Below are 13,498 nucleotides of genomic sequence, written 5' to 3' on the forward strand. Positions count from 1 at the left end.
TAAAAAAAAATTACAAAGTCCAAAATAGCGTTTTTTGGTCACTTTTTATACCATTAAAAAATGAATAAAAAGCGATCAAAATGTGTGATCAATACAAAAATGGTTCAGATAGAAACTACAGACCACGGCGCAGAAAATAAGCTCTCATATAGCCCCATAAGCGCAAAAATTAAAAAGTTATAGGGGTCAGAAGATGATAATTTTAAACATACTAATTTTCGTGCATGTAGTTATGACTTTTTTAAAGTTGTAAAATAAATAAAACCTACATAATTCGGGTATCCCTGTAATGGTATGGAACTACAGAATAAAGATAATGTGTCATTTTTACCGACAAGTGCACTGCGTAGAATCGGAAGCCCTAAAAAGTTGCAAAATGGTATTTTTTTTCCCTTCATTTCACCCCACAAATAATTTTTTTTTGTTTTGCCGCAGATTATAATATAATATAAGTGATGTCATTACAAAGTACAATTGGTGAAAAGAAAAACAAAACAAGCCCTTATATGGGTCTGTAGGTGCAAAATTGAACGCATTATGATTTTTAGAAGATGAGGATGAAAAAACAAAAATGCAAAAACGAAGATTGTTTTGAGTCCTTAAGCTGAAAATGGGCTGAGTCCTTAAGGGGTTAAAACTTGTACATCTTGGAAAAACAATAGTTTTTCTAGTATACATCTTTAGGTCACATTTTATTATATAAAACTGTCTTTGAAATTCCCACCACTAGGGGGTCCCCATACCTCCTGGGACACTGATGAGTCCCACAGCAGCATAAGCTTGTCCAAGGGTCATGGACACGAGATGACTGACAAGGCTGTTGGAGGAACACAGCCTGCAGCAACACTTTTGTAATACAGATTTTTACCAATCATGTGCCTCCAGCTGTTACAAAACTACAACCCCAACCATGCCTGGACAGTCAAAGAATGTCTGGGCATGCTGGGAGTTGTAGTTTTACCAAAGCTGTGGGCACACAGCTGAAGGCAACTCTGCTGTAAAAAGAGTTATCCATACACTGTACCTCCAACTATTCCAAAACTACAAGTCCCAGCATTACAGGCCTGATAAAGGATGAAAAATGAATTACATAGGAACATATAGAACAAATAGAAAATGTATGCATAATAAATTACTGCACTTTCTTCACTAAAACTTTGCACTAATTTAGGAAGATCTAGATCTACGTCATACCCTCAGCAAATAGTCTTTGGCTGTAGAGTACAGGCAATCTCCAATAATCATTCATCCTCTCTGTGTAACATGTACAGAATAAAACCAGAGAAGAAAGGGTTACAGAGCCGGATGCAGTGATTGGTTTATTGCCAGGCTCCCTCTCAAGACAGAGCAGAGGCAGAAAGCTGAGCCATGCACAGTGCAGGCAAGAGAAGGACACGCCCCTCCCTCAGAGAGTGAAAAGACAATGAGCAGCTTTAATATTCTATTTTCTAGTGAAATATGGATGACAGGGACATACAAATCATATGAACATGATCAGGATGAGGTACTTGGTAACATAACTTTTTTTTTTTTAAGTTTTTTGTAGGATCTGACAGGTATGCTTTAATTAAATTCTAGACGAGTGGTCTTAAACTGTGGTCCTCCAGATGTTGCAAAACTTCAACTCCCAGCATGCTGTAGCCAACAGCTGTCCAGGCAGGCTGGGAGTATAAGTTTTGCAACATCCTGATGGCCACAGTTTGAGGCCACTGTTCTAGAAGGATGGAAGCTCTCCAGTCTGTTCTGCAAAGTTTGGCACGAAGAGACACTGGACATAATGGATGGTAGAGTTGCTGAGGCAACCATACTGATGCTCAGCGAGCCCAGTGCACGAGCCCTATTTATTAAGACAACAGGGTTTGTGATTGGAACACGCAGGGAACAGGGAACCAAGCATTAGATTTTACCATGTATTATGCTTGACAACACTTTATTTGTGGGAAAATCTTCATCCTCACCTTCATGGCCCTCAGGGATGGTGAGAAAATTAAGTTTGTAATTCTCCCCCCCGTAAGTAGTACCCCCTTGGACCGAGAGCTATGCTTACCTAGTCCCGCTGCTCCGCTGTCCACTTGGTCGTCTGCTCCCTAAGCACACTGGAAGCAGAGTGAAGACACAGGCTGTCTTTCACCCCAGGGGGCGTCTCTACGGCCGTAGTGGCGGGACTAGGTAAACATAGCTCCCCGCACAGGGGACTACTTATGGGTCCTTGGGGGAGACCATTTTACCATATATAATGCATTGCCAAGCATTAAATATGGTAAAATCTAATGCTTGGTTCCCTTTAATGTCGCTATGGTTGCCTTAGCAACTTTACCGTCCATCATCTCTGCACACTCAACTGTGCAGAGCAGGTGGGAGAGCAACACTGGACTTGTACTTTGTGAAGACCTTCTGCAAGGAGAACTACAAATCCCAGCAGGTATTGAAGGTCTGCAACAGTTGGGAGATAATAGGACTTGTAGTTTAACACAGGGGAATAGGAAAAGAGTATGGGGTGTATGTGGGATGTGTTTTAACTTTACTGTACCTACAGGGACAAAATCTTTGTCTGGGTGGGAGACTTCAATGTTTGATGGGACAACACTGCAATGGAACTGCCCTGCAGCACTATCCAATCAGCCTGCTCTTCTTCCTGCATGTGACTCAGAGGGTTGTTACGTCTGTGTCTCTACTATATGTGCATCGGTATGGCAGCAGCTTACTGAGCAGTCCGGGTGTCAGCTGCAATATTTGCGCCCACGGGTAGCGCCTTATGGCTTTGACATAGCATCATAAGTTGATGCTGCATTAAGCCTCTGTGAGCCCATTGTATGTTGAAACAAGCATATGTCAGAGCCATCATATGTTGTGGACCACTGTAGTGCCATGTTTTGCAAACAAGTGAGCAAAATTCTCACTGGGTCTCATTTCTGCTTGATTTAACAGTATTATGCTATGGAAGTGCCTTTTGTCCCTTTTTAGGACTAAATTTCAGTCTCATTAGCATGATATATAGTGTTCTGTTCTATTCACTACATTTCCTAACAGAAACTACAACTAGGAAATGGAGTTTTTTTTGAAGTTTCAACAAGAAGCAGGAATGTATTTAAAGGGGTACTCCGGCCCTAGAACATCTTATCCCCTGTCCAAAATGATAGGGGATAAGATGCCTGATCGCAGGGGTCCTGCCACTGGGGACCCTCGCAATCTTTCATGCAGCACCCCGCTATCATCAGCCTCCGGAGCGAACATCGCTCCGGGTCGGATGAATCACGATTGCGGGGCCGGAGTATCGTGACGTCACGGCTCCATTCCCTCAATGCAAGCCTATGGGAGGGGGAGTGGCGGCTGTCAAGCCCGTCCCATAGGCTTGCATTGAGGGGGCGGAGCAGTTATTCATCAGACCCGGAGCGATGTTTGCTCCGGAGGCTGATCATAGCGGGGTGCTGCATGAAAGACTGCGGGAGTCCCCAGCGGAAGGATCGCCACGATCGGGCATCTTATCCCCTATCCTTTGGATAGGGGATAAGATGTCTTAGGGCCAGAGTACCCCTTTAAGCAAAGGTAGGAAGAAAAGGAATGCCTTCTCAACCTTTCCTACAACAATGTTACTACAAAGTTCGAAAGTTCAGGGCTAGAGCATGTATTACTGGATCAAATCTTTAAAAACTTAAATATTGGCCCAGATTTATCAAACAGAGAAAAGTGGGTGATTTTCCCACAACAACCAATCACAGCTCAGCTTTCACTTTACCACAGCTCATTAGCTGAGCTGTGATTGGTTGTTGTTGAAAAATCACTAATTTTTTTCTCTCACACAGTTTAATAAATCTGGGCCATTCCCATTTCTGCTGTCATAACTTACAGCTAAAGATGTCTTACTATAAAAATGTATATATGTGTGAATTGTACATGTAATAACGGAAAGACACAAAAAAGCCTTAGACCCAAATACATTATTTTCATTTAATAAAATATTTGTTTTAATAAACAAGTAAAAACACAATGCAGTATCTACATCAAAGATGATATATTACATATACATATTTTAGATTTCTTTTCTCAAGGCAGTAAAGACATTTTCTTCTAGATTTCTAGCTAATTTTGCCAAGTAATAGTCTACACATCATTCTCTACATTTCACTGTATACAGCTTGGCATCAAAAATACATTCTGGCTTTAAACAAATGTAATCATATATTATGTAGATATAGTATGGGTATCTACCAACCAACAATTCGCAGATCTCCCAATCAGGTATTTGCAGAGGAAAAAAGGGGAGTGAATAAAACTTAGCTTTTAATTCGATACTAAAAAATAGTACACAAAGGGTGAATGTATTGTGGAACCCACCTAGTTTAGCGTTTCCACCAAATAGACGCAATAATCAATATATACAAACTGTTAAACACAATAGGTAGCAAGTGTTATGGTGTATCACAAAGTAGCAGTCCTGGATCAAAACCAATGTAGGTACCAGTGTACTCCTTCAATAGGGGGGCACAGATATAGTAAGCAGGAGTAGGCTTTTAACCCAGTCTGGGTGGTACGATTAGGTGTCCTGTCTTACTCCCGTGCAAACCCACAGTGGCGAGAAGCCCTGTGATCGTGCCGGGTTCGTGCGGGAGCAAGACAGGACGCCTAATCAGATGACCCAGACCGGGTTAAAGGCCTACTCCTGCTTTTTAACTGTGCCCCACTATTGAGGGAGTACAGTGGTACCTACATTGGTTTTGATCAAGGACTGCTATTGTATCAGCGGCCCTGCATGTGCTATTTGTGCTAATCATATGTGTGTATGGAGGTTATTTATCAGCATACATGGGCTATTGTCTCCCACGTAGCCCCTGAGGAGGTCACATTTACTAGTGTCCGAAACGCATCGGGCAGCAATTGGGGACTATCTGTTTGTGATAGCCAGTGCTACTTTGTGATACACCATATCACTTGGTACCTATTCTGGTTAACAGTTTGTATATACTGACTATTGCGTCTATTTTGTCGAAACACTAAACTAGGTGGGTTCCACAATACATTCACCCTTTGTGTACTATTTTTTAGTATCTAATTAAAAGCTTAGTTTTATTCACTCCCCTTTTTTCCTCTTTAAACAAATTTACCAAACAAGGGAAAAATTGGAAATTATGGAACTGACTCATCCATGTATGGCCCTAAAATACAGAGTGACAACTATACAACATGTCAAAATGTTACATGTATACCTTGCGTGCTATGTCATGTGATAGTACCAAACAATGTGAAACACTAAACCAGTGCACCGATTCTTCCATACAACACTATGGAAGCTATTCTTCCATACAACACGGCTGGCATGTGTCACCGTCCAGCTCTTTAATAACTAAAATGCTAAACATCTTCCATAACAGGCATTGAGTTAAAACAAAAAATATTAAACTAGAATGTATGGATGTACAGCTATGTTATAAGAGAAAATAAAGCTAGAGTGCATGTTATTGAAGCTGCTGATAGTTTTATGAGGGAATATATTACCTTTCAGATTTTCTTTACTGCAAAAGGGAATGGAGCAAAAAAATAAATAAATCAGGTTTTAGAATGGGATCTTGCTACAGAGCTCCAGACAAAACAGTACTGATAAGCATGGACACCTATCAAGTATTGTTTGGATCCTACAACCAGTTATAAATTGAAGAGATAGAAAGTTATGTCATGGGATGCACATAGCACTAGAATGCATATATGGAGACACTTTTTTAATCATTTCATTTCATGGATATGGTATCATATGGGATCTGTGTAATGCTACAACAATATTGTTCATAATAAAATATTTTCTGCAACAGAAAGGGGAGAAGCGATATGTGCAAGTAACATCTGGATTCATTAAATTTCACTATTGCTCTAACTTTTAATTTACAAATATGAGGTTTCATATGAAAAAAAATTTATCTGAGCCATGACTTAATACTGATAAAAAAAGAACACAAATATATCACGTTAGCTGATGGGAAATCATTCTGACTTCTTCATGGCCTCCAAGTCTTCTATAATACAATGTATTCCCATCAAGTTATTTGAGTCAGATGAATTGCTTTCCTACGTTATAATGTCTCCAAAGCTTCTAGTGTGTATATATAAACACACTGTTCTATAGAATTTACTGTCCCAAACATCACATCAAGTCCTGCTTCTTTACCACCACAGGAGTAAGCTGAAATAGAATATTGATATGAAGAACATATCCAGAAGAAAACACATTTCCACAATGGAAAACAGTGTAGAATAAAAACATCATAGTAAATACAATGGGTGAAGACTAAGCAAATGATATAATACATGCTGACAGGTTCACTAAAAGGATCATTCCATGATTCCATTATTAAGGATCTTCAATGCAGCAGCGTCTGTAACAGGTTTTCAATGGCAACGAGTTTGCAAAACACCAATCAGACACATGGCAGGGTGTTTTTTAGGACTACATTTCTCATGATTTTACATGACAGACTTTGGTCCAAAATTTGTAGTGGTGGTTTTCATGAAATTGCACATATGTTCTGTCCAATGATTCAATGAAGAATAATTTGTATTCCATGGCAAGAAAGCTGATTATCTGTGCAGGTAGGTCTGGTTAGTATGTTTCCAGCTTTGCAGTATTTACATGAGAGAAGTATTGAGAGAAGTCAAAGCAGAGCACCAGGCACTTCAGTTATAGTGTGAAGCCAGAAACTATCACACTCCAAGATTCTAGCAGATTTCTTAAGATTACTTGGCAGTGGCATTGTAGTCATTTTGGATTTAAAGTAGTAAAAGAGTTGGCAAACACCACAAAAACTGGAGGGAAAGCGCTTTGAACAAAGGATGAAAATAAGCATATCTGAACATATAAAAATGGAGGAACAGTTCTTTATCATGCCATTTTCCAAATAAAGGGATGACTCCATTTCCAGATACTTATTCTGTGGCCTCCATACACATGTGACTACTTTATCCACCTAAACAGATGTTGAACTGCAACACCTTTCACTGGTACATTTGGGTGTCACAAATGTTATGCAAGTAGTTGAGGTCTGCTATGACCAATGGATAAGAAGGCTGTTAACATCAGGATTATCACTTTTGCTATGGAGAAAGAGCAAAAACAATAAATGTATTTTAGTAGTTTGTTAGTGACTTTCTAAAAACCAGGTAATCCCTGCATCACGTCTGTCAGCCGCTTTCCTAGTATGTGTACAATAAGCCAGCAGCCATACGCTTGTGTATAGGCAAAAACAAACAGCACGCTTAAAAGGGTGGATGCAAGTGCCACCTCGGGCTCCTACATCTGTGTCTAGGAAGAGGGCTCCTGGCCCCCATTGGCCTGGATGTAGATGGCTCTTTTACACATCTTACTTAACCTATTGCATAACCAGTGTAGCACCAAGAACTATGATGTCTATTACAGGTATTACAGAAACAGCATAGCTTATACTGTTAGGCCTTGTTCACATAGATGAGATATATATTTGGCATCCGGACAGCATGCGCCAGATAAAAAAATTCTGCATGATTGTTTTTATGTTTTTTTCATCAGCAAATCGACATTCGATAGAAAATATGCCAGATGGTCCAAAAGCCTGGCACCATACCCCCTGTTAGCCTAAGGGACAATGGATGGGACCTATGATGCAAAAGTTTTATTTGTGGCATCCGGCGTTCCCATCTGTTCCCATAAGGGACTGTGCCGGATTGACAGAAATATGAACCCAGCTCTATGCTCTTTATGCAAATCTCAAAGTCAATAGAAGCTAAGAAAGCTGCTTAAACCTTCCAGCTCTGCTGTTTTTTGCTGATCACCTCAAGTAGCTATAACCAGGCTGGAGGGGGCCAGGGAACCCTTTTTCTTGATAAAGGTGCAGGTCCCAGATAAGAATATCCATTAATACTATTATTATCCTTTAATACCATTATTATTACTATCCGGTGAGTGCAGAGTTATGTAGCACTGCTTCACTGTTTCCATCTTTAGGGACATAGGAGACATGACGGAAGTCTAGCCTCCACAGACATCCAACTACACAATGAAAAACTTGGTCCAGTTGGTAGGAGGTACTTTAGTTCATTTCCTAGTATATATGGGAAGAGAAGCAAGGTATTGCCTAGCATGGATACAATATGTACAACAAGTTATTGAATATACCATAGATGTCATGGCACATTAGCATCACTACAGCACATCTGTCTGAAGAAAACCTGTATGTATACTAGAAGAATATTTCTATGAAATAATAATCATGTGAACAAACCTACTTGAATTTGATGGCTAAGTCAAGTCTTCAAATTCTTAGTAATCATGTGTGTCAGTAATGCTGACCTGAGTTAGAAGCAAGCAAAAAAAAAACTGCAATTCAGAGCCCTCGTGACCTACAATGATTGCTTTTAAAGAGGTTATGCAGGAATAAAAAAAAAGCAGAGCTAATTTCTTCTAAAAACAGGACCACACTTCTCCTCCGGTTGTGAATGCTATTTAAACTTGACCCCATTCACTTCAATAGAACTGAGCTAAAATACCACACACCAGCCTGAGGACAAGAGTGGCGCTGTTTTTGGAAAAATCAGTTTGGTTTTTCTAATTCTGAGAAACCCCTTTAAGTGCGAGAAGCTGTCCAAGGAATGCAAGTAGTATCAGAAACACAAATAAAGGGAGCCATATGTGAAGCAGTCCTGGAGGCGTTATGGCATATGGTTATAAAACAAAAATAAAAGTTCTGTCATCTGTTCTCAGATGAATAAAGTGCATTACAGCTCTTGTAACAGTCCACAAAACACTCACGAAAACTCAGCACATCTTGTCTTTTCAGTTCCAACTATTTTGTTACAATGCTGGATCTCGTCGGGATGACTTTTTCCTATGTACATCTTGAGTAAAGAGGGCTATTTCCTTTTTGAAGTGCATTCCATGGCAAGTCAAATGGAATGTGTGGACACCTCCGACTGCTGCCTGATGTAGGTCTGGAAACTCTTGTCTCCTATCGGATGTTCTCTTCAAAGGATAAAAAGAAAAGGCATTAGACATAGCATATCAAGTCATACAGAACATAAATAAAAGGTGATCATGTATGAACAAAGCACAACAACTACAACGTATGGAGAACTGTATTCTAGAGCCTAGTCTACAACAGATTACTTGGAATAATACATTTAAAGACAATCAAATCCTTGAATCTATTTGGAGAACTTACATATCTTGAAACATTTGTTAAAACCCATTTTAATTTGAAGGTTTTACTTGAGTTTTTTTGAAGTATGCTGCAATATGTTATGGCTGAAACTGAGGTGTTGTATCAGCATGCATAAAATCTCTACTTACTGGCTTCCATATTTTGTCTTCTTGAATTTATCCCTCTTGTATTGAGCGTGCTCTTCTTCTAATGTCTTGACAGCGTCTATGATGCTACATAGTGTTTTGTATGTTTCACGAGGATCATCGATAACAAAGCTACTGTATTCCTCCTGTTCAGGACCATCATACACGGACTTACTACCACAAGCCTCTAACAAGACAGCAAAAACAGGAGCCACTTGTATTAACACAGCATATTGACGTTTACTGTAGAAAAAACTACAGTGCAACCAAGCAAAATTCTATAACGTGATATTGCAGTTATTTATAACTATTCATTTTTTATATAATTTAAATATATATATATATATATATATATATATATATATATATATATAAAACAGAGATATAAAACATAGAGATATAAACATAGAGATATAAACATATATATATTTTTTTTTTTATGAAAATGACATAGCAATGTCTAGGATAAGGCTGCCACTAGACTTATAATGCAGCTTCATTTCCTATTACCATAAATGGATGTCTGAACAGGTATAATCAGTCAGTCAGTGATCTTCTCCTCGGCGTGTTCACCGATTCAGGTTTTTAAATTATTGAATACAAAGCCAGGGACAGATCATGAATGGAGAACACACATAAAGGAAAGACTAATACTTCTCCAAATCCAATCCCGGCCTTGTATTAAATCATTGTAATTAAAACCTTGACTTCTTAGCGCATATAGAGCAGGGATCTAGAAAAATAATGGCAAGCTATGCCCAAGATGATAAACCTAGAGAAATAGATCATGAACAAGAAAACCTGAGGGCAGCCCCTGACAACGCTGTTTGGGTAGAAACATGTTGTAGAGATAGTGAATTAAGTTTGTAAATATCAACCACAGGGCCTTAGTTGAGCCAAGACAAATGGTGGATAACTATATTGTGGCTACTATTTCATAAACCAAACACCAGCCAGCATAATAGCAATGCCTGGAAGCTTTTGGGGGTAAGTAAAAAAAAAAGCACTTCTCAGGTGTACATTTAAAGACCAGCAGTTCTTTATCTTGCAGCAGTTAGAATCATTTTGCTTATACAGGACACAATCTATTCAGACAATAGCACTCATACCATATCTGGCACGTGGTTCTTGTGGCCAGAGATGGCTATAGTTATGTATTAGTTAATTCCTAAGAGCATAATATTGTCAGGTTTAAAGGGGTACTCTGCTGCTCAGCATTTGGAGCAAACTGTTCCGAACGCTGGAGCCGGGAGCCTGTGACGTCATAGCCCCGCCCCCTCGTGATGTCATGTCCTGCCCCCTCAATGCAAATCTATGAGAGGGTGTGTGGCAGCCACGTCATGAGGGAGCGGGGCTATGACGTCACGAGCTCCCGGCGCCGGCTCCAGCGTTCGGAACAGTTTGTTTAAGTACAATCTACAAATTATAGCCCAGAATTAGTGCATACATTTACAACTGACTAGTAACCTATGAATATGGGGCATCTATTAATCTTTGGTTAAACATTGTTGTATTAGTAGTTTAAAGTGTACCAGTCAGATCCAACAAAAAAACATTTTTTTTAATATATCACTCAGTACCTAATCATGTACATCTAATTTTTATGTGTCTAGCACCTTTATTTATATTTTTATTACACTTTTAATTTAACTCACTAGTCTGAATTCCTCTCAAAAGGAGGGGGCGTGGCCTCACTGTGCAGGTCTCCGCCCCCTCCCTCAGTACGCTGTCTGCTCACATCTCCCCTAGCATTAGCAAAACTACAACTCCCAGCTTGTCCTCACTGACAGTAGTGGGACACAAGCTGACAGTGGGAGGATTTTTCCTCTACCTGTGAACCCTGCGCTCATAGCTGTCAATCAAGGAAGTGTGTCCATGACCTAGGTGATGACACATGGACACAGCAGGACTAGTATATGTCCAAGCAGGCAGGGGGAGCAGTTGTTTGACTGGCTTTTTCAGTATGAAATACTGAAAATTTTCTAATGAAAGCAATTGGTTTTGCATGCTTTACAACATATCAAAAGTTTTTGTATCTGACAGTGCCCATTTAAGCCATCCTTTAAGCTATAGAATATATTTCTTTTTTGTTTCTGTGGCTCAGTAGTGAGAACCACTAACAGTAGTAAGATACCAGTCTGAATTTAGAGGGACATTTATCAATGTTTGCTTATGTATTCTTTTTTTTAGTAATTTTTTCCTTACTTTTTTTTTTGCTTATGTGCGACGTATTTATCAACTGGTTTCAGCCTGTTGATAATTTTCTTTCACGTAAGCACTTTTTCCTTTTTTACTTTGGTAGTAGCTTTTTCTGCTCCATGTTTGAGCTGGAGTAAATTTAGTCAATTTTTAACGCTGTTGCGACTTTTTTTTGCGCAGTTGCGACAGTCGCAGTTAATAAATACCTGACTACCCGTAGTCCATTTTAAAATTATTACTACATAGTAAATTTTAGGAAAACTTGCTTTTCTCGCTTTCCAGTCAAAATGTCGCACAAAAAATCGCGTAGTCGCAGTTGCGACAATTTTGCGACAATTATAGTAAAGAAAACCTGACTAAACCCGTTGATAAATGTCCATATGTATGTTTAGCCTGTGTGCCTAGATTTCTGCTCACGCTTATAGCACCAAAAGGGTGCGGGTCACAAAAATGTGACCCGTTCTGGGGATTGACGGGTGTGATTACAATAAGTGTTATCTTCTGTGCTGCAGAATATGTTGGCGCTAGATGAATAACATAAATTCATAAAATGCAGCCGGAAAGAAGAACATGTCCGTTTAAGGGTGACAGACTGAATTAGGATAAACAATGTTTTTTTCAGGAACACAAATTAGTGTGCGTAGTCTTTATACAAGCTGTTCATATCTATACATATACAATTTATAATGCTCATTCCATTACCTTACATAAATATAATGCACTATATTGTGTGCCTGTCCATACTATGCAATAACTCATCCCATCCTACCTTGCATCTTCTCCAGCTTGGACATATAGGTGCTGAAGAGGGAATAAATCCTTTCCGTTTCTCTGTCCCCATCAATGACAAGTTGGATATTTGCTGGCAGACCCCTGTAGGTAGTACAAGACATAAAAATTAACTTGCTCAGGATTCATGTACACTAAAGACCACTATGAAATCAAAAATGTTTTATTTTTTTCACGACAAGGATTTTTTAGTGATCAGTTTATCATCATAGTTAACATGACAATAGTTTTCTCTTTTGGGGTCACTATAATAAATATAATGTTTGGTCAAGCCCTATTTAGAAAGCCTGTTTGCCACAGGTAACAAAAAATGTCGATGAGGCTTTGGAATCGCATATTTCCCATTAAAAAAAGTTGAAGTCTGGTCTGAACTGCCATACTCTTTATACCCTAACCTGGGCCTTGTCAATAAATGTTATGATCACACAAAGGACAAGAAATATTTGAATCCCATCCATTTCCATGGAGCGCTAAATTCAGGACTTTCCCAATTAATCTGTTTAAGTTTTAAGCAGGGAATACATGTTTGTGTACACGATCTGGCTAACATATTCTCTCGTTTGCATAACTATTTTAGATTTAACATCTATGGGCCGTTCTACATTTCCAAGCACCAATTGACTACATGGCTATGTGTTTTGGGAGCGACTAAATAGGTCATTTCCGAGAAGTCTAGAATCCAATCCAAAACTGCAATGATCATGAAATAATACTACCACCATTTTTCATTGGTAAAGTCAATCATATAGAACCAACTCATTTACCTACCCAGTGCATGGACTGCAGCCAGGGGCATTCTCTGAGGTAGCCTTGCAACACAGCCAGTGCCCATTTAGGTAAGCTGAAGGATGGTAAACAGTGAGGCGTTTCTGGTTACATTGGCTAACTTTGGTAAGGATGTCTATCCAGTCCATAGCTTCAACACAGTTATTTGCTTGAATATATAAGGTCCTTGAAGGCTGAATGACTTGAAACATCTAAAACAAAAAAAAACATTTTTTAAATAAATATTGATTACCTGTTATCTCATGCAGGAAATATATGGACAGGTTCTCAGTGATGCCTTCTACCAGTCAAAAATGGATGTTAAGTGCAAAGGGAAGAACTGATCTCTCTTACTCTGGGACGCATACCTACAACTCTGTTGCCTATGAAAATGCACTATATACAATTAATTGTACAAGAAGACTCAGTACATGAATTGGT

General features: G+C 39.1%; 1 protein-coding gene across 2 annotated transcripts in view; it reads right to left on the reverse strand.

Moving 5' to 3' along the window:
* Positions 1-5,047: 5,047 nt before the first annotated feature.
* Positions 5,048-13,498, reverse strand: part of RASA3 (RAS p21 protein activator 3) — a 227,283-nt gene continuing 218,832 nt past the window's right edge. For both annotated transcript variants that reach the window (XM_056555987.1, XM_056555988.1), the window contains exons 21-24: positions 13,061-13,269; positions 12,273-12,376; positions 9,308-9,491; positions 5,048-8,980 (exon numbers count right to left, since the gene is read on the reverse strand). In XM_056555987.1, coding sequence (XP_056411962.1) covers positions 8,905-8,980; positions 9,308-9,491; positions 12,273-12,376; positions 13,061-13,269 — 573 coding nt within the window. In that variant the 3' untranslated portion in view covers positions 5,048-8,904. The remainder of the gene's footprint in view (positions 8,981-9,307; positions 9,492-12,272; positions 12,377-13,060; positions 13,270-13,498) is intronic.

This window comes from Hyla sarda, chromosome 2 (genome assembly GCF_029499605.1).
Source record: "Hyla sarda isolate aHylSar1 chromosome 2, aHylSar1.hap1, whole genome shotgun sequence".
Taxonomy (NCBI): domain Eukaryota; kingdom Metazoa; phylum Chordata; class Amphibia; order Anura; family Hylidae; genus Hyla; species Hyla sarda.